Source organism: Chelonoidis abingdonii, chromosome 6, assembly GCF_003597395.2.
Source record: "Chelonoidis abingdonii isolate Lonesome George chromosome 6, CheloAbing_2.0, whole genome shotgun sequence".
NCBI classification, from domain to species: Eukaryota; Metazoa; Chordata; order Testudines; family Testudinidae; genus Chelonoidis; species Chelonoidis abingdonii.
Window position 1 is genome coordinate 98,048,257 of NC_133774.1, and position 20,671 is coordinate 98,068,927.

At 41.7% G+C, this 20,671-nt stretch overlaps 2 protein-coding genes across 2 annotated transcripts in view; both read left to right on the forward strand.

The window, feature by feature from the left end:
* Positions 1–20,671, forward strand: part of ENTREP1 (endosomal transmembrane epsin interactor 1) — a 380,498-nt gene that overhangs the window by 344,752 nt on the left and 15,075 nt on the right. The window lies entirely within an intron of this gene.
* CFAP95 (cilia and flagella associated protein 95) overlaps positions 1–20,671 on the forward strand; it is a 56,169-nt gene that overhangs the window by 21,099 nt on the left and 14,399 nt on the right. Inside the window, exons 3-5 of the mRNA XM_032798157.2 lie at positions 1,029–1,150; positions 2,161–2,229; positions 14,379–14,436. Coding sequence (XP_032654048.1) covers positions 1,029–1,150; positions 2,161–2,229; positions 14,379–14,436 — 249 coding nt within the window. The remainder of the gene's footprint in view (positions 1–1,028; positions 1,151–2,160; positions 2,230–14,378; positions 14,437–20,671) is intronic.

Here is a 20,671-nt window from a genome sequence, read left to right on the forward strand (position 1 = left end):
GTATTGCTGGAGGACTGAGAAGTACAAGCATTATCAGACATCAGGAGGAAGGTGGTGAGGACAAAGAAGGTGTTGGGAGGAGGCTATGTGGAAGTAGCCCAGGGAGATGTAGCTGTCGCTCAACTGTACCAGGAGGCACTCTAGACAGCTACAGTCCACAGGGCTGGAACCTGGAGTAGAGGGCAGGCCCGGGTTCCCCCGAAACCTCCCAACTCCTGATCAGACACAGGAGGAGTTGACCCAGACTGTGGGTTCCACCAGAGGGGAAGATCACTGAGGTGAGCAAATCTGCCAATAAGCTCAGGCCCCGCCAAGGTAGAGGAGGAACTTTGTCACAGTATATAAAACAATGCCATTCAGAGGAAAAAATCAGAATTAAAAAAGTTAATGGGCAGACTGACTGTCAGTTTGTCCCTTATTCAATAAGTCTTTGTTTAACAAAGGTTCTTTGACCATTTTAATAAAATGATGAGCAAATGTGACTAGCTTGTACTCTCTCTTCTCCCTATTTACACAATGGAAAAAAAAAGATCTTTGCAAACCTATTAAAATGTTGGTCCCATGAAGTAAAATAGGTTGAGATTTATGTCTTGAATATTCTTGAATACTTGTACAAAGGATACATTTCAGTAATAAAATTTACAGCCCTTTTCCAGCACTACTATAAGCTCTGTGACCTTGCTCTGAACAGAGTTAAATTACATTTGCATCTTATGAATATGAGAGTTTACACCATTGGCACTTTTTACAGTTTACAGATAGCACTTTTCCTACAGCAGGAGACCTGGCCAGGAGGTCAAACCTAGCTATTGCCTATGTATAGAGCACTGTTTTTAGACCTCCTTGCCAGAACTAAACATTGTGCAACACTTGCAAAGCAAAATAAGGCTATGATGTATAGCATCCATCATAATAATTAATTAACAAGCAACGAACAATTGTACAGTATCTCAGATTGAAAATAGCCTATATACTGAAAACGGTTTTTTCCCCTTTCACAGTATTTGTCCTTTTATGCTATTTTCCAGACATGGATCACCACTTACCAGGATCATTTGTCTCAACCATATACAAATAAAGGATATAGGGAAATTGAGATTCATAAATCCATGCTGAATGAAGATAATTTTGAAGATGGTGTTATTGACAGGTATTTTAATATGTTTCGTGTACACTGTAGAATTTTTTGTTGGACTATTCATATAGGAATTTCACTACAGAAAATGATAAAATAAGACCATTTCCACACTGTTGCTCCAAATCCACATGCCAAGGGAAATCTCCATTTCCAGGTTTTTCCTTCCCCATGCCAGCACCAGACCCCTGTCCTAGGATTATGTCGAAGATCCTTTGTGGGATTGGCAATCCATGGGTAAGAGGAGAGTGGGATGGAGCCTGGAGGAATGTACTCCATCTGTAGCACCAACAGACCCCAGTCGTTGGCAGGTGGGCGGGATCAAACCTGGGGCCTCTGGAGCTAACTGCATGAGTCTCTACTGCATGAGTTAAAAGCCATGTGGCCCTTAACTAAGGCTGTAGAGCAGACTCATTAATCTCTCTCTAAGTGGTCTCGGTGCCACTTGATGGGACAGAACACCACACACACATAAGGTGTGTGGTTTACACATCCTTCCACCAAACCTTAGGAAATCTACTCCAGAATTAAAGTTTTATTAACTTTTGAGTTGAAACTTCTCCATGCTGTGGATCCCCTCTTGAGATTGGCTTCCAGAAGTGGATTCCAACTGTCATGTGTTCTCCAGTTAACAAAGTAGGACCTTTACAATCTAATTAATACTGGAGATGACTGTATACATTCTAGCCCATAGATGGCTGTGGTAAACATACATGCAAGCTATAATTTGTATGCTAACATTTGCACCAACTTCTGCTATTGCAAAAGGAATTGCATTTAATCATAGGTGAAAAATATATATAAAAAAATTAGTGCAAAGCTAGTTTTTCCCCTGTGAATTTGGCAAAAATGTGCTATTTGCTGGTTTAATGACCTATACAAATGTTTTTCACAGCCTGGAGATGGTTCTTTTTAAATGTTGACCATTCAAACTTTGATTCTACTAGGTTGCGTAGAATAAGTTTGAAAAATTGAACTACTTATGATTATGCTAAATTTCCAAAAATCATATTTTTCTTTTGTAGGGAGACTGGACTGCCCAAAACAGGAGTTGGAGCTGTATTGCCAAGACACCCTTCAGATCACTTTCAAATGTTAGTAATCCTCCCCAAAAAACAGCAAATAGTGATGTGCTGTTTAGGGATAAATTATATTTGTTCTCTGTGGCTTGTAGAGTGTCTGGATGTGGAAAGATCCCTAAAACATTGTTTTTACATTAGCTAATTGAGAATTACTTCTTGAATTATTGTATTTAGTTCAGACATAATATTAATCTTAGTATGTATAGTTTTCACTTCCAGCATAGCTAGTGACTCAAGTAACCTTATTTACAGTAGTAATAGTATATTGGTAAAATAATTACACTAATTTTAATCTAAGAAAAAAGAGCAATGCATACAATACACAGGGCTGTAGTACTGCCTATTATTAAAGTTGCCCGACACTTTCTATTATAAGACCCTGTTTTGCTACCTATATGTTTGCCAAACATTAACAATGTGAGATTAATGTTTTTATGTTCGGCGTCTACTTCAGGCTGATTTTAAAAAAAAAAATTTCAGCCAAAACAATTCAACTGTTTCTGAAAATGAGGTTGGAGAAAAAATGTCATTTTTCAATGTTAAAAAATGTCAATGGGAACTAGGCACTTAATTACCTTTTATGATTTTGGCCTGGAGCACAAAATATAGCCTGCAGGGGAAAAAGGATCATCTCACTTTGCTGGTCTGTGGCATCCCAATATGACCCCTTGTTTAGATGACCTTAACTGTTCATCTGCATACAATTGTAATTCTGCTTCTGAAGTGCCATGAGAATAACCGGAATCTCTGATGCAATTTTATGCATCCATTACAAAGATTAATCTAATTAATGATCACAAAATATCAATATCTTACTCTGAATCATATGGGGTTAGGCAGATTGTGGGTTGCATCTTATCCCATTTTTTATTTACCTGCATGTCTTTAATTATTCTTTCCTTCAAAATTTGTTCTTGCATATTGTGGTCAGACTAACTGGTCTGTAGTTGCTTGGATTGCATTTTTTCCCTTTCTTAAATATAGGTGTTATGTTTTCTATTTTCCTGTCATACAGTACTACCTCTGATTTGATATATTTATTAAAAATCCTTGCTATTGGACGTGCAATTTCATGTACCAGTTCCTTCAGTATTCTGGGAGGGGGATTATCTTCTCCCCATCTCCTCTGACCCACAATTTGACTGCATTAAGCTCTGTGAGTTTAGCTTCTGCCTTGAATGTGGTAATTTCCATTTCTATACATTCATGATCATTAGCCATTCTGCCTTTGCCCCCATGTTCTAGGTTATCATCCTTACTGGAAACTGAGCCAAAGTATTCATTTAGGCTAAGAACATGGCATTTATGACATTTAAATAGAAAGTGCAAAGCTTAATGTGGTAATAAAGCATCAGGCTTAGGATTGGAGTAATGTGCTTATGAAACCAGTTATAAAACCAATGATCTGTGGTTCACTTTTTCAGTACAAGCTGTGTAAGTATAGTGTCTTCTCCAAATATAAAATGAGGAGTAAGGATTAAAATCTGATGGAGATATGGAGACAGAGTTGAAGCTATTGTGTATTTGCATACCATACTTTGGGGGGTTTATTGTAAAGGAGAACTTCGGCTTAGAATGTCAGTTTTTGATTTTAAAAAATTACAATATTTCTTAAGGGTTTTCATGCTGAAATGAGCGATACAGTGATATAACTACAGAATAATGAAGATTTTACCTGGGATAGCATCTGATGTGGAAAAGACATCATGGTTTATCAAACATGGAATTCTCTTTAACTCTTAAGTTTTGTTTATAAGATATAATTGGAAGTTATTCTTGATTTAACAATGTTAAACTAAAAGTAAAATGTGAAATCAGCCTCTGCTGCCTCAGGATTAAGTACTGGGGAAACTGGATGCCTGGCAATATAAGTCTCAGTATTATAAATGAGAGGTTTGATGTAAGCATAGGATAGAGATTTTGAAACCCAAAGGAACAAGGCAAGTGATCCCAAGTGTAAAGGCAATGGAGCAGTTCATCATATCCATAGGGCCAAAGCATTTTATTACAAGATCCGTTGGGGTGGACATGAGGACAATGCAGGAGAAGGTGATCTGTCTAGAATGGGAAAGGGATAGTAGTTTTAGGAGTTTCCATATGTTATAACATTAAAATACTCAAACTGTAATCAAGGAAATAGAGATACAGTTGGGTTATAATTATATCAGATTCCAGTCCTCCATGTAATTTTCTTATAACTTTAAGATATCTCTCATTTACCATACAGATAGATGTGTACAGATAGAATGCTAATTATGGTAAAAACACTTTAATTCCACAGTGTTTCAGAATCCGCTGTCTTGAATGTTGTTGGGTTTTTTTTGTTTTTTTTTTTTTGCTTCTCACTGACTGTGTAGCTGTTAAAATTAAATGCCAACTTAAAAAAGACAATGCATAAGAATGAGTTTGCTCAATGGACTGAAAATGAGTGCTTCATGTTATGTGGGAAAGATTGTAATCATAATATACATTTCTACATCAAATTAACCCTTAGGGAAAAGTACTTTTATAGTAACACTTGAAGTATTCCACTCCCTTGTGTAAAAAAACAAACCAAAAAAACCAAACAAACAAACAAAAAAAAAGAATATTTTGGAAAACTTCCAGACAATGTCAAAGGAGACCTCTAACATTCTATATGACTAACTATAATATTCAGTGATTGGTGTCTCTTTCTATGTTTCTTTGTGCTCTTAAAGTTTGATCTTATTCAGACATGTACAGTGTCAGTCACATCACATTTTCTTGTTGGTATTCAGCGATCCAAAAAAATTGAATTACAGATAGGGTTCATAATAAATCACTTTTTAGTATATTAAGGTATTTTTTTTAAAAAAGGAGCTAAGTATTTAAATTTAGATTTCCAATCTATTGTTGCCTATGCTCAAGATAGGTGTGCAAATGCTCGATGTATGTACATGTAGCTAAGTACACGTAGACCAGATAGACTGCTTTCATGATAGCAGCTCTATGTCAGGGAGGTGGGTTCAAAGGGCAGATAAGACCTCCTCTGTATTGAGTTTCAGTCACTTTTGCTTACTGAAGTTTTTGAAGTGTTTGAAGAACTTCAGGCTCTGACCTATAATTTGGTTATATGCCCTATATAGCTAGTTAAATCTAATGGGTAGACATTGATCCATTAGTGGTAGAGATAATCTGTGCGTCCTAGGGAACGCATCGTGCCAGGATCTCTTAAACAAGCAATTATTATGTCTTTGGTCAAAAAATCATCTATTGATGTTGATAACTTGTCATTAAGTGCCCTCTCTCTAACCTTTCTATTCTGGGGAAGGTTATTGAGAAGACTCTGTCAAAGCAGTGCTGTAGTACTTGGAATCCTCACATATCCAGTTCCCATTTTAACCAGTCTTGAGACCTGAATATGAAACAGAAGCACCCCAATCATCTCTGTTAATTATCTGCTCATGGCATCTGTTTTGTACCATTGACCATGACATTTGATTGACACAGATTGATGTAGACCCCAGGAGTGTTCCAGAATGGTACTTGAATGGCTGTGTTCCTTACTGTCTGAAAGGACTGAGAAAGTATCGTTGGATGATTGCTCTTCTGTCTTGATGGTGCTCTCATGAGATGGACCAATGTCCTATTCTGTCACCCTTCTTCACTGTGTAGGCAAGTCTTGTTTTCTTCTCAATGTAAGTGTTGACAGGTACTGATTTGGCCTAGATACCTTTTTTATTGTTTGCTTTCTGGCTACTTTGGAGCCCACTTCTCTTTTTGTATTCTGTCCTGATAGTTGAGATCAGCTGAGGTGTTGAAGCTAACAATTTGAGGAGGAAAAATTATTCAAGTGATTAGGATAGTGAGATACATAACATTTGCTAATGTTATAAACAAATTAGAAAGTAATGGATTAACTTCATAAACTGAGGATTTATTTTTCAGAAAATTTGATTTCTAATCTGATTAGTGCTTTCAAGTATATTTTTCTCTGTGTGGCTATTATTAGACTTTACCTGATTTATTGTACTAGATTAAAACAGAGGGTGAAATTAAAGTCAGGCCTCTTCTTATGTGTCAGTTCATTGAAAAAGAAGAACCTGAACTGGATTCTGGATACAACTTTTTCTGTAAATCTGTATATGGTGAAGTGACTTTAAGTTGTTGTTGTACTTTTCCTAGCCAGTCACATTTGAAGAACATCTAGGCCCAAATTTTGAAATTTGGATGCACAAAGCTAGAAACCTATATCCATATTTAGGTACCTAAATCAGTGGCCTGATTTTTTCAGATATACTAAACATCCTCTGGGCCTATTGACTGCAGTGTGAGCTGTAGATTCTTGGTATTGCTGAAAATCAGGTATTTTATGTAGGTATTAAATATGGATTTAGGTGTCTTACTTTAGACAACTACATTTCTAAATGCTGGCCCTCACTCTCAACAAAAGCTGTTTTAAAAGAAAGTTTTGGAGTCACTTGTGTGCAATGCAGTGGAGGTGAAAGCAGATAAAAATCTATTCCATTGGCCCTAAATCTGTCAGAGGGAGGTGGGCGCCAAAGTGACATTATTTTTTCAACCCTTTCAGAAGCTTTTTTGAGAGAGAAGAGTGGCATCTTATGTTAGGGGAGCCTGGTGTATGGATCCTTGTGTATGGACATTGATATGGCTCAGCTATATACAGATGGTACCTGACATAATGACATCTGCACAATGGGTTCTGATATATGACTGGAGCTCCTACATGCTACTACAATACAAATAGCAATAATCTGAGGGAGCTGTGTTTCCAGGTTTCATGTTGCGGGAACGGGGAATCGTGCAGAGGCCTGGAGATACACAGGATTTCATTGCCGATCTCTGTAAACTCACATGGTTGCCGGCCCATGTTCCCTCTGTGGACCCATAAGACCCTCCCCATTAAAAATAGGTCAGAAACTTTGTGAGTTAGTTTTTGTTGAATTTCCTGCATTGCTTTGCCTTGCTAGTGGGTTATTCAAATACATATCAGTGTATTCATGGTGAGAAGTGATTCTCTCTCAACAAACTTGTCTGTTGCTGGTTTGAGCAAAAAGGACGCAATTTTCTTTTAAGTGCAAAACAAAAAAAGTAGCTGCACAGCTGTGGGTATATATATATATATTTAAATAGAAGAAAAGGAAATAAAAAACTGAGCCAATGATAGCCCTGTTGCATATAATGGTAGGTAAGCTAGCCAAATCCACAAACTTGATATTTACTATACAGATTCCTTTTTAAAAGCTACATTTTCTAAGAGGTTCATTTCAACTGGATCATCTGCTTTTGATGATAGCTTTGAACCCATTTCAAAAAGTTAGTCATTGCCCTGGAGTATACTTTAAGGGTAGAGTATACTTTAAGACCAACACGTAATGTTTGGCGAGGATGATCAAAGCAGCTGTTGCAGTCTTTATTTTATTTATAGTGCCCAAAGTGTCTTTCAAGTAAGTAGGAGAGAATGGAAAAGTAGTCTTTGGACTTGTATCTTTGAAATGTATAATTACTGAAGGCCAGGGATGGGCAGGTCAGGAGCTAAATGTAATTTGTTTGGCCACATCACATGACCATCAAATTTTCCTGCCAGTTTTCAGGCATCATTTTAAAAGACCATTTTCTGTCAAGAAGAGAAATGATCCTGTGCTAAATCTTCAAAAGTGCTCATGCTAAAATGTGTTTTTATGTTTGAATATGCAAATATGTATAAATTGCGGTACTTGCATATCAAAATTAAACATGTACAAGTGCAATTTAGCACTTATACTTTTGGAGATTTTAGCTCAGGCCTTGCTCATTTTTAGCAAAGAACCCTGTTGTGGAATCTGAAATACAAACCACTGTTTATTAAAGATTTGAACCAAAATTATCACTTCAACCAATTAATCCAACTGTTAGAGAAAATCACAATTTGCAAACTGAATAAATTACTCGTTAAGAATTTTCCATCCCACCAGAGTTAAAAACTTCTCTGCTACATCACTTAAGGCTAACATTTTTCCCATTGCCTTTGTCCTGTCCGATAACATGCATTTAAATATGAGTCAATCTTCCGTAGATACAGTTTAGTGATGTAGTTCAGCTGCTAAACTGGACCTTTCTCCTTTTCTTTATCTCTGTCTAGTTGCCTCATGCCATCGCTACACTGAACTGTACCTGACTCTGGTTTAGGACTGTATGTAAAAGGCAAGGTCCCTGACTTGTCTCCAGGCATTCTGCCTCTAGTGACCTCTCAATCTATTGCCATAACGCCACCAAATTATTAAAGCTGACATGCCTTTCTTCCTCCAAGCTGTTGGAGGAGCTTCATTTAAATTAAAAGATATATGAGCCTGCACTCTGCCATCCAAAAACTGACCAACAGTATTTGGACAGCACTAAACTTCTATTTCACTCTCTTGGCTGTCTGTTCTTAACTGCACAAATAGGTGACGGACAGAGCAAAGATCTGGGCTACTATTCCCAGGTGACTCTCTGATCGCTAATTGTGAGGCAAGTCCTCAATCTGGACAGAAGGCATCATTATTCACTGGGATCCCCTAGACCAGTGATTCCGAAACTTTTTGTATTGGCACCCCCTATTAATATATAGGCTTGTTTGTCAGCCTGAGATAGAATTTTGGGTTTGACTTTTTGATACTCTTATATCTTATACTAATGTGTGTGAAGGACAATGAACAAAGACACTGTGTGTAGCATTTCCCACAGCTTTTAGTACAACGAAAAAAGATAAGGGATAGAGCTAAAGTGTTCAGGGTATGGTGGGAGTGTAATATATGAGCATACACTGGAAGGCTGCCTGGCTCCTCTCTCAAGCCAAGGTCAAGCAACCAGTTAAGAGGGCTGAGGGAATTGAGGAGGAGGCATAAGACTCTCTAAAAGCCAAAGAAAGGCCTGGCCTTGGCCAGAACACAACCTCACTCCTTACCTCTCCCATGGGTTACTAAAGAGGTGAGACGAAGACCCCAGACTTGTGACCCTCCAGAACGGAACATGACCATAAGTTGCATAGGCGTGCGCAGCGCATTTCATTAGGGTGTGCACCCAGGGAGCCCTGCCCTAGCCCCGCCCCATCCATTCCCTCCTACTCCGTGCCCCCTAACTGCCCCCCTCAAAACTCCCAACCCCACCACTCCTTGTCCCCTGACTACCACCTCCTGGGACCCCTGTCCCTAACTACCCCCCAGGACTCCACCCTCTATCTAAGCCTCCCTGCTCCTTGTCCCCTGACTGCCCCCCTAGGACCCTACCCCTTACCTGTCCCCTGACTGCCCTGACTCTTATCCACACCCCCGCCCCCAGACAGATCCCTGGGACTCTCACACCTATCCAACCGCTCCCCGCCCCCTGACAGGACCCCCAGAACTCCCAACCCATACAACTCCCCCTGCTCCTTTCCTGTCCCAACCCCTCTCCACACCCCTGCCTCCTGACAGGCCCCCACCCCAGAACTCCTGACTCATCCAACCACCCCCAGCTCCTTGTCCCCTGACCACTCCCTCCAGAGACCCTGCACCCTAACTGCCCCCCCAGGACCCTCCTTGCTCCCTGTCCACTGACTGCCCTGATCCCTATCCAACCCCCCCAACTCCCTGACTGCTCGCTCCAGAGACTCCCCACCCCGAACCACCCCCTCGGGATCTCACTCCCTGTCCCCTGCCTGCCCCCACCCCTTATCCAGCCCCACTGGCCTCGGGCCCCTTACCATGAGGCTCTTACCAGCATGTTTTGCTCTGCGCAGAGCCAGACATACTGCCCTGCGCATGGGTAGCAGGTTTGTAGAAATTTTGGTGGTGCCCAGAACCTGCCCCCCACCTGCCTAAGGCTCTGGGATGGAGTTTGGTTGGGGGAGGGGGTCTAGGGTGCAGGCTCTGGGATGGAGTTTGGGTGCTGGATGCAAGCTCTGGGCTGGGGCAGGGGGTGGGTGTGCAGAAGGGGGTGAGGGGCGCAGGCTGTGGGATGGAGTTTGGGTGCAGGCTCTGGGCTGGGGGTGGGGGCGTAGGAGGGGGTGAGGGGTGCAGACTCTGAGATGGAGTTTGGGGATAGGAGGGAGTGTAGGGATGAGGGCTGTGGGGCTGAGGATGAGGGGTTCATGATGCAGGAGGAGGCTGAGGACTGGGGCAGAGGATTAGGGTGCGAGGAGATGAGGGTTCTGGCTGAGGATGCAGAGCTGCCCAGAGGGGAGGCAAGTGGGGCAATTTGCCCCAGGCCATGAAGGGGCCCCCATGAGAATGTCGGAGGCTCCCACCGCCTCTGCCTCTGCCTCCGCCTTCCTCCGGCGTCTCAGTGTGCCTCATCCAGTAGTGGCCCTGGGCAGCACTGTAGCACCGTGGTGGCTCCAGCGGGGCCTGAGCTCCTACTACTCAACAGCAGCGTGGTAAGGAGGCAGGGCTGTGAGCTGCGGCCGAGCAGGAGGAGCTCAGGTCCCGCTGGCAGGGCCGCCCAGAGGATTCAGGGAGCCTGGGGCAAAGCAATTTCGGAAGCTCCTTCCATTAAAAAAAAGTTGCAATACTATAGTAACATGTATTTGGAAATGTAAAAAATAACCAGTGAAATATACTCAAAAATTATTTTAATAATTTGAAAATACACAAAATACATTATTTAAAAACGTTAAATGCTTTACTGGTATGTATACATTTGCAATTATACAATGAGCTGTCGCTGGGTGATGGTGATGGTTGGTACCAATGGGCTGTTCCTGCCTTGGGGTGGCGCAGCTGTTGCCCAGGGCTAGGTGGGGAGCTGGACTCTTGGTCGGGGGGTGCCCAGCTCAGAGGGGCTGGGCTCGGAGCTGAGAGTCAGTGCTGCGGGGGATGGGGTCTGGGGCTGCCCAGCTCAGAGAGGCTTACCATGCTGCTTACCCACCTCCCCTCCCGGAGCCCAGCAAGCCACATCCAGGAGTGGCCCTGGGCAGTGCTGAAGCGGCGTAGCTTAGATGAGGGGTTCATGATGCAGGAGGGGGCTCAGGGCTGGGGCAGAGGATTAGGGTGCGGGGGCATGAGGGTTGGGGCTGAGGATGAGGGGTTCATGATGCAGGAGGGGGCTCAGGGCTGGGGCAGGGGATTAGGTGTGGGGGGATGAGGGGTTCATGATCCAGGAGGGGGTGAGAGCTGGGGCAGAGGATTAGGTGTGGGGGGATGAGGGCTCTGGCTCTGGCTGGGGATGAGGGGTTCACAATGCAGGATGGGCTCCTGGCTGGGGCAGAGGATTAGGGTGCGGGGGGATGAGAGCTCTGGCTGGGAATGAGGGGTTCACAATGCAGGAGGGGCTCAGGGCTGAGGCAGAGGATTAGGGTGCTGGGGGATGAAGGGTTCACAATACAGGAGGAGGCTCAGGGCCGGGGCAGAGGGTTAGGGTGCAGGGGGATGAGGGCTGGGGTTGAGGGGTTTGAGGCATTGGAGAGGCTCAGGGCTAGGGCGGAAGGGCAGGGTAAGGGCATTCTGCCCTGCCATTAGGGGATGCGGGGCACTAGGACCTTGGGGCAGCAGACAGCCATTGAGCAGGAATGTACAGCAAAAGCAGGCAAGGGACAGGAGAGGCCCCCGCCACTTTCTTTCAGGTGGGGACGCTCCTGGGTGTGGGGGGGAGACCTGCACGGGGGTCGCAGGCGGGAGCCAGCCCGGGAAGGCGGGGGAGGGGCCGGCGGCTTGCTGTGCCGTTAGAGTGGAGCCATTTTCCCACCTCTGCATTAGGGTGTGCCTGTGCACACCCGGCACACACCGTGCACATGCCTATGATAAGTTGTAAGGGGTGTGACTAGGGTGTGCACTGCAGGTGTATTTGGGCCTGCTAAGAAGGAGGAGGTGGGAATGGGGACACAGGGAAGGCTCTGCGGCATCAGAGGTAGGACAGAACACTGAGAAACAGGCTGTGCCAGCGTGTAGAGCAATGGATATGCTTGCTTGGAACTAACCCCAATAAACATTGCATTGCCTGTGCTTCGGAATTCTGGTCTTCTGCTTTCTTTCTGCATGACAAGAACTAGGGGAAGGGGTGAAGCAAAAGCCATCTAACAATCCCTTTCAAACAGCAAGCCTGAATGTGACTCCCACCTCTTATAAATTAAAAACACATTTTTTATATTTAACACTATTTTAAATGCTAAATTTATAACCCTATTGTTTAAAATGAATGTACCTTTTCTCAGTTTTTAAATTAAAACTGAAACACATTTTTATTGAATAATTGGTATAAGCAGCAAAGTTATTTTTTAATATTGGGGGAGGACAATGAAGAAACTTTGTCAGTATCACTTTTCACAGCAGACTTAGTGCCCATTGCCACTCTTACTTCTGTGCTGCTGCTGACAGCGGCACTGCATTCAGAGCTGGATGGCCAGAAAGTGGCACTACTAACTGGGGATCCAGCTCTGAAGGCAGTGATGCTGCCAGCAGCAGCACAGAACTGCAGAAATAAAGGTGGTAATGCTATACCATTCCACCCTTACTCCCTGCATAACATTTGACCTTTGCATAGGGAGGAGTGGCTACAGGGGGGCTAAGGTAAATTTTGGGGTGGCCCAGTGCTGCCCCACCAGTGTGTCTGACTGTTAAATTATAGATTGGCACATTTTTTTTAAAAGCAATCTATGTTCTGATTTGTCTGCAGTCTAATGCAGTTCTTCAGCTGCTGAACAATCAAGCCTTCTAATGTTGTCTCAGTCCCACCTTTTCAGTCTCAAGACAACAAACCTGTGTGCACTAAACTACAATCCCCAGTTCAATTTCCTTAAAGTGGTGATAATACCAAATCTATATTTTGTTTAGGAGCAAGGATCGCTGCATTATATATTTACAATACTTGTTGAAGTAAATACACTACATTATGATGGAAAGGTGTGTGTAATTTTCTAAAATGCTAGATTTAAATTATATATTTATTTTAGCAGTTGCTCTCTGTTTCATGCATGTGCTCATGACCCCGATGTAATAACCTTCTGAGCCCTGAAGGGGTCGCGACCCCCAGTTGAGAACTCTTGCCCTAAACAAATGCATTGACAGCCACCTGAAAACACCCTACAGCTTTTTTACACTGATCCAGCTCTCTTTAACCACTTTCCATATGCCACCAGAGACCTTACAAGAATGGTCTCTCCTCATTGTAAGACTCTTCTGAGCGTGCTCTGGAGGGTTCCACCTTGCTGGATATAGTATCTAAATAGTTAAATGGTGCCTGCCTAAACTCTATGCAGCTGAATCTCCTATGTTACAGAACAAGTCCTATGTCCTGAACCTATTTATTTTCTGCTGCTTATGTACCTATAAGTCTGCTGATAATTTCTCCCTCATTGGATTTTAAGGTGAGTGTTCGTTCCTTTGAACTTACAGGAACAAAGGCTGGGGTGCATTAGCACTGCACCTGACAGACAGACAGTTGGTGGAAAAAGCTCAGGTATTCTAACAACACTGATAATCCTACAGGCTACAACACATAAACATAGCTCAACTGTAGGAAAAAATGCTGATTTAAATTTTGAATTGGAAGGTTGTAATAGGAATTGCTCCACTTTGCCCTTGTGAATGATACCTATGGTTACCCTCTCTACTGTTTCCTAACTTACGTATCTCTTATGAAATGAAGGATGTCCTTTTAACTAAAGCTATAATAGAGAAAGATTTTGTATTACAGTTACAATATCTTACAAAGGAAGATATCAGGCCATATTTTCAAAGATGTATGTGGCAAGCTTATTGATGTAAGTACTCAAACTTGCAAATGGAGGGTTGTGCATACACATCAGTGTGTGCATGCAAAGCTCTAACTCTATGCGTGCACATCTCAGTACTTGCTTATATAGATTTAGTGTATGCAAATAGGTGGGTGAATTTTTGCACACTCATATCTGAAAATGTAGCACTATATGGCTCGGTATAAGGACTGCTCCCAGTTAAATTCATATAAAAATAGTCTGACTGGACTCTGACCTGGAATTTCCTTTTTTCCAAGTAGAAAGAGGGAAGTAAATTACAGCATATGTTTGCTCAGTCAACTTTATTCACGAAGTGAAGGACAGTCTTTTTGGACTAATTTGTTGTGACCAGATTTGGCAAGACTTTAAACAGTTAACTGCACTTCCAAAAAGTGCTATCCTAATGTTTCCATGATCTATAAAATAAACCATCCTTAAATAAGTTATTTGTGATACCATATACCTTACTTGTTTGTTTTGTGCATCATAGGTATCTGGATACAACATACCGTATAGACTATGTTCCTCCATATGATTATACACCATATGTAAGTATATGGAGAAGAAAAGTCTTATTTTACAGTGATGTTTTACATGTAGCTTTATAGCTAGAGCATTTTATTAACCTTGGGAAAAGAAGAGGCTGCCTTAGAAATGTTGATTTGTTCATATTTGCATAGAGCTATTAGCAATATAACTGTGGGAGTCAGTAATGAAGTGAGACAGTTATAACAGCTATAATTTATTTTTGAGTTTATATACTACAGGGACACAGTTCTTAATTTGCCCATAACTTGCTAGCAAACTGTTTATTTAAGATTTCCCTCCACAGCTATTTTCTGTCCTTTCTTGGTTATCTACCACACAAGCTCAGTGTTGTGGAAAATAAGATATTTATAACTTTCTTTCCATCTTTGGTTAAACTTAATGATGCTTCAGCATGATAAAAGCTTAAAGAATTTATTTCTGTGTATCTTCCTTTTTCACCACCATGTGCATGAGTATCAGTGTTCTCTTGATACAAGGAGTGGAAGAATTGTGTTACTGTGTGTATTGTAACAAATTAAAAACTGGAATTGTAACAAATAAAAAACTGGAATTGAATAATAAAATAAAAACTTAAAGGAATAACAATTTTTTGGAGAGCAAACCAAATGTTTTGGGAAAGTTGCTTTTTTTTTTTTGAGCACAGAGGTGATTACTGTACCCTCTCAGACTCCTCCATACTTTTAAACAATTTTTATTGTAATCTGAATATATTGTTTGGGAAAGATGCTTGCCTGTCAGACATGGAGTCTGAAGTCTGGTGTTTGTATTAAAGGTACAGCATGTGCATGTGTAAGCTCTCAGACACTGCCCTAGCAACGTACTTCAGCACTGAACGAGAGGGGACCACTTATAGGAATAAAAGGTAGAGGTTAAAATGAGGAGGGAACTTGAGGGAGTGCTGATTGCTCCATCTCACTGACTGGTGAATTGAGGACTTGCCATCCATGGGAATCTAAAATAGGAGCAGCAGAAGGACCTGACACCCGGCTGTGGAGTTTCTGGGGCTTCTAGTCTTCCCCCCAATACATGAAACAACATCTAAGGAGAGAAGAGATGTCCTTTAATAGCCTCTTTTACATGAAAATGAGTCCTCTTAACAGCATTACCTTCTCTCCAGGGAAAGAGGGGAATCTCACTGAAAGCTTCAAGGGGATAGAAGAAGAGATACTGTTTCAGCACCCCTCACCCCAGAGGAAAAAATCCCAGGAGCAACAAAATGGCCTTTCTGGTCCCTTGGGTGACATGATCTAAGGAGGAAGCTTGATTAATTGAGCCGAGTATTCATTAAGATAGGAGGGGTGATAACCTTGTTGGGACACAGAGGCCCATTGGTGGTTCAACATTGTTTCAGCAGCTCTTGTCAGGCCTGACATACTTTCTACACTTAACACACTGTCATAATCTGTATATAAAAGGTGTCATGGAAAAATCACATACAAACTGGTAACACACTGGTCCCAAAACCACTGCATGATGTACGAATGGGGTACGTACGAAGAGTTTTATAAATATGTGCTAGAATTGTGTTTGTTTGCCAAGCAATGTATAAACCCAGTCTGCCCTAGATAAAGGAATATGTGTTTCTATCTGATCAGCCTGGTCATCAGGCAGAGACAGTGAAGGTACATTTACATATAAGGTAAACAAAGCTAAGAAGTGGTGGAGAAGACAGCATGACATCTACACCCAAGAAGGACAGAGAAACTTTGGGCTTATTTTTCAATGAATACTTTTGAAAGATTTACTTTGCTATCAAAGAAGGGGAGAGAGCTGCTTAAGTTATCCCTCACCAAGTCAGAGAAACAAAGTGCTTTGAGCTCTGTGTGCTGGGTCCTGGCTAAACAATGGGCTAGCCATGCTGGGAGAGTGACTGTGGGGAGAAAACCTTCTTTGAACAAAAGAGTCGTTTGTTGAGTTTTAATCTTAGAAAAATATTTTTATTGTTGTTCATAGCCATTTCTATTCTTATTGTTTTTCTTGGTATCACTTAAACCTATGTCCCATTTTTTAATAAACTTGTTTTATTTTTACCATTATCCAACTCAGTGTTTTGACTGAAGTGGAATGTTAAGTTAATAAGTTAACTAAGTTTAGTTAATAAGGTTTGCTGTACTGTCTTTAAAGGAGCGGTGAAATAAGATTTTGTGGGTGCTACAGTAAGAGATGCTTAGCACTGCAGCGAAAGATATTTTGGAGGCAGAACTTGGGGCTGGAAGGGTTGTTGAGGTCCCACTGCAAAGAGTAACTGTGTGGTGGAAGCTAGGGCATGACCTGCCTGCTTGTGTATGCTGGCTGTTGATGTCAGAGCTGTCAGACGCAGAAGCATAGCATTGCATTAAGGCACTCAGAGTTGCAAGGCTGCTGTCAACTGACCTACTTACTGGCCTGGGTGAACCAAGAGTGTCATATTGCTCTGCTTTTATTTGGTGGGGTGTGCTGGATTTGGCAGCTTTGGTGTATATTGGGTGATAATTTAATAAAACACAACTTTTCTTTGGCAAATTTAAAATCTTCTATAATGCAAGGAATTGCATCAAGAGTTTCAAAAATTTTCTGAGGAAGGACCCTAAGCCCTCTCTTTTTATTTGTTGTTTTTACATCAATACAGGTTCTCTGTCTTGATCTAGTCATCTCATAAATGATGTTGGCCATGTTGGCCATTCTTAACCGGCCATTTTTCACCAGAGAGGTACCCTCCCCTACAGCTCTACACATTGCCCAAATATATATAATACATACACACACACACACTCTTGAGTGGGCTAGGGGCCTACTTTGGCTCTTGAATACCTTTTAGACACCTCCTCGCCTCTCAACCCCATTCTCTTCCCCCTACTGCATCCTGTCACCAGAAGATGATGCAATACCACATTATTTCATGACTTTGCAATGCATTACAGCAACTACAATAATTGAATGAAATACATATCACAGCTATTTAGGGCCCAGATTTGAAAAAAAAAAAAAAAAGGGGGGGGGAGCTTTTGAATCCATATTTAGGCACCTAAATAATTTTGAGTTTTTCAGAAGCACTGTGCACCCTGCAACTCTGATTGACTAAGACATTTTGCAAATCTCTGTACCTCACAATCCAGGTCTGTCAGTATGTTCAACTGGTCAGACGACCCATTAGTTAAAATGCCAGTGGTTGCCTGAAGTTCTGTCTACGCAATATTGCAGCTGAACCAGCAATAGCAACAGTGAGAAATTTTATAGGAAAGAAATTAGTATAAACAGAGACTATTTATAGCAGAACTTCCCCACCTTTGAACAAAAACTTACTATAAATACCTGGAAAGGTTTCTTTTTATCACAGGCCTAGCATCAGATCCTGAAAGACTTCCGTTTTTGCTTGCTTGTCCTGTTCTAAGGCACAGTTTTATTGAAATTATATGATATTTTGCTTAGCACACCATGCCCAAACAAGGTGAAAATGGCAATCAGGAAAAAATATGCAGTATGCACAACAGAACAATTTCTATAATATTCAATGTGTTCAATAGGAAAAGGATAAGTATAAATCATAATCATGGAGCCATGGAGTTCAAGGCCAGAAGAGACCATCAGATCATCTAGTCTGACTTCCAGCATGCCATGGGCCATCAACCTCACCCACTTATTCCTGCATTGAACCCAATGTTGTACTCAAAGTACTATACGGGATCTTTTCAGGGGGATTAAGGCAAAATGCCACATTTATTAGTAATACAGGTATTAATTAATACTCTATCATATGCATATGATATATTACAGTCATGCATTCACACACACACACACACACACACACACACACTCCGTCTTGCTGCTGTTACCAACTAGTTGCTCCCCTTAACTGCACTGGCCAGGTGAGTTAGATGGGGGAGGGGTGGAGCCGGGCTTCTGCCGATCCGGATCGATGCTCCGATGGTGACAAGACGAGACCCAGGGTCCTTCTGCAAGACACCTTGTATTTATAGCAGCTTCCCTCTTACGCAAATCCAGACCAGATTCAAAATCTGGGTCTGTGTCCGTTGGTCTTTGTGCTGCTTTTTTTCTGGGTGTTGTCCCAATGCTGCTCAAAGAGGGCGTTTTCTAAAGAAGGTGCTTGCTTCTAATCCCTGAGGTCGTCAATATGTCTGCTTTTCTTTATTGGGCCCACTTGACAAGTTGTATTGTCCTTTGCTCTGGCTTCCATTCCCTCTTCAACTGTTGTAGCTGTCTGGAGGTGGGTGTCTTCCAAGCCTCACTCATTCACACCTCATTCAGTCAATGGGGCAATTGATTACAGAGTGGGGGGGGGGGAGATTTTATTCTACTTCTAGCAAAAAGGCACATGTTTCTTTCACTTTAACTATACTATCCTTAGGGGCTATAACATTTAATACAAAGTTTTCTACCAATTTTCTAATACAAAGTTGTATGAGAGAGGCACAATGCCAAGTCATATGAAATACAAAATCAAACAGTGAACAGAAGTTACAATGCAGGCAAGTGTAGTGAATGGTGAACAGAACTTACATTAATAAAGTGAACAATTAAAAACAATTTCATTTATCAGTTCTACACCAATAACCTGGATTAAAGTATTTATACCCCTCAGGAGACTAAACCTGCTGTGCACCATAGGTAGAGAACAGAAGGGACCAAGATGCACCAATGCTGGAGGCTCCTGCAATGGCTGGCAATTGTTTTCATGAGACTGACCCAGATGATCCTAGCAAGCGACCCGTGACCTGGGCTGCAGAGAAATGTAAAAAACCCCAAGGGCCTTGCTAATCTGATCTGGAGGAAAATTCCTTCCTGACTCCAAAAATGACAATCATTTTGACAATGAAAATGTGAGGAAGACTCACCAACAGAGCATCAGAGAAGGAAAGAATTTTCTGTACCACCTTAAAGCACTAGCCCAGCCCATCTGGTATTCCAGCTCTAGCTGTGGCTCTCTCTGCTGCTTCAGAGAAAGGCAGAAGGGGAACAAAAACCCAAACAATAAATTACACAAAAATGAATCTGTTCCCACTGAAGTGAATGGCAGAACTCTCATTGACCCATTAAAATGTAGGAGCAAGCCCATAGACAAGTGATTTAGCTTGTTTGCATTTTATCATATATTTATAATAAATGTAGAAACCTTTCAGTTGGATGTGATAGAAATCACATACTGATATAAATAAAAGTTAAGGTAAAATTTCTGTTTTGTGCACCAAAAATGGAAAGTTTAATGCAGTACTTAATTTGGGGAAGGAAAAGAGTGTTCATGTTATGGTCTGGATGCCTTACTTTGTGTGCCAGTGACTTTGGTAGGATGAGAATCATGGCCATATACTCTTTTTAAATAGTATAACTTATTCTGTAAAGCGTTTGCACACAAAAGTCAATTGTCATTTGACTGAGTGTTTTGATAGACTACCCCTAGGATGTTGGCCATGCTTTCTTTCATTAGGCCATTTTTCTTTCATTAGATATATGACAGTTTGCATTACTATATTTGCTAAGAATATATTAACCTACAATAGAATGGTATGTGATAGTGGGGCTATATCTATACAACTTATGAATTTTGATTGATATTGTTAAGTTGTTTTATGAAAATCTGCTGTGTCTTGAGTGCTTGTACGTGTGTGGGTCCACCTTTGCTGATGGGCTCTGTAGCATGTATGCACCAGATCAATACAATACAAAGGTGCTTAGGACTTAAAGACCCGATTCAGGTGCAAATATCTGGGACAGTGGATGAGCTGCATCTTTAGAAAACAGTTTTAGCTGACTCCAGAAAGGAGGTGGGAAGGTAGGAGCAATGGAAAGTTACCAGGAGTAGAACAAAAGAGACCAGGTGACCAAGAGGAGTTTTAAATAAAGAAATATACAGGAGTAGGGGGAGTGAGGCAGAAAGAGGAAGATTGGGGCAGGAGTGGACAATGTCACAAAAGCATGAGGAAGAGACCAGCTAGTATGCAGCAGCTTGCATTTGGTGGGAACTCTGCGTGCCTCAATCCAGCTGGTTTCCCAAGGTTTCACATTGTTTTGTATGATCCATACTCTCCTGTTGTCATAAACAGATAGTAGGAGTTAATAGAACAGAAGTACTTTATCTCTTTTAACTGTGAAGGGTTAACAAGATCAGTAAGCCTGGCAGTCACCTGACCGGAAGACCAATCAGGGGACGGGATACTTTCAAATCTCGAGGGAGGGAAGTTTCTGTGTGTGCTGTTAGTTTTTGGTTGTTGTTCACTCTGGGGGCTCAGAGGGACCAGA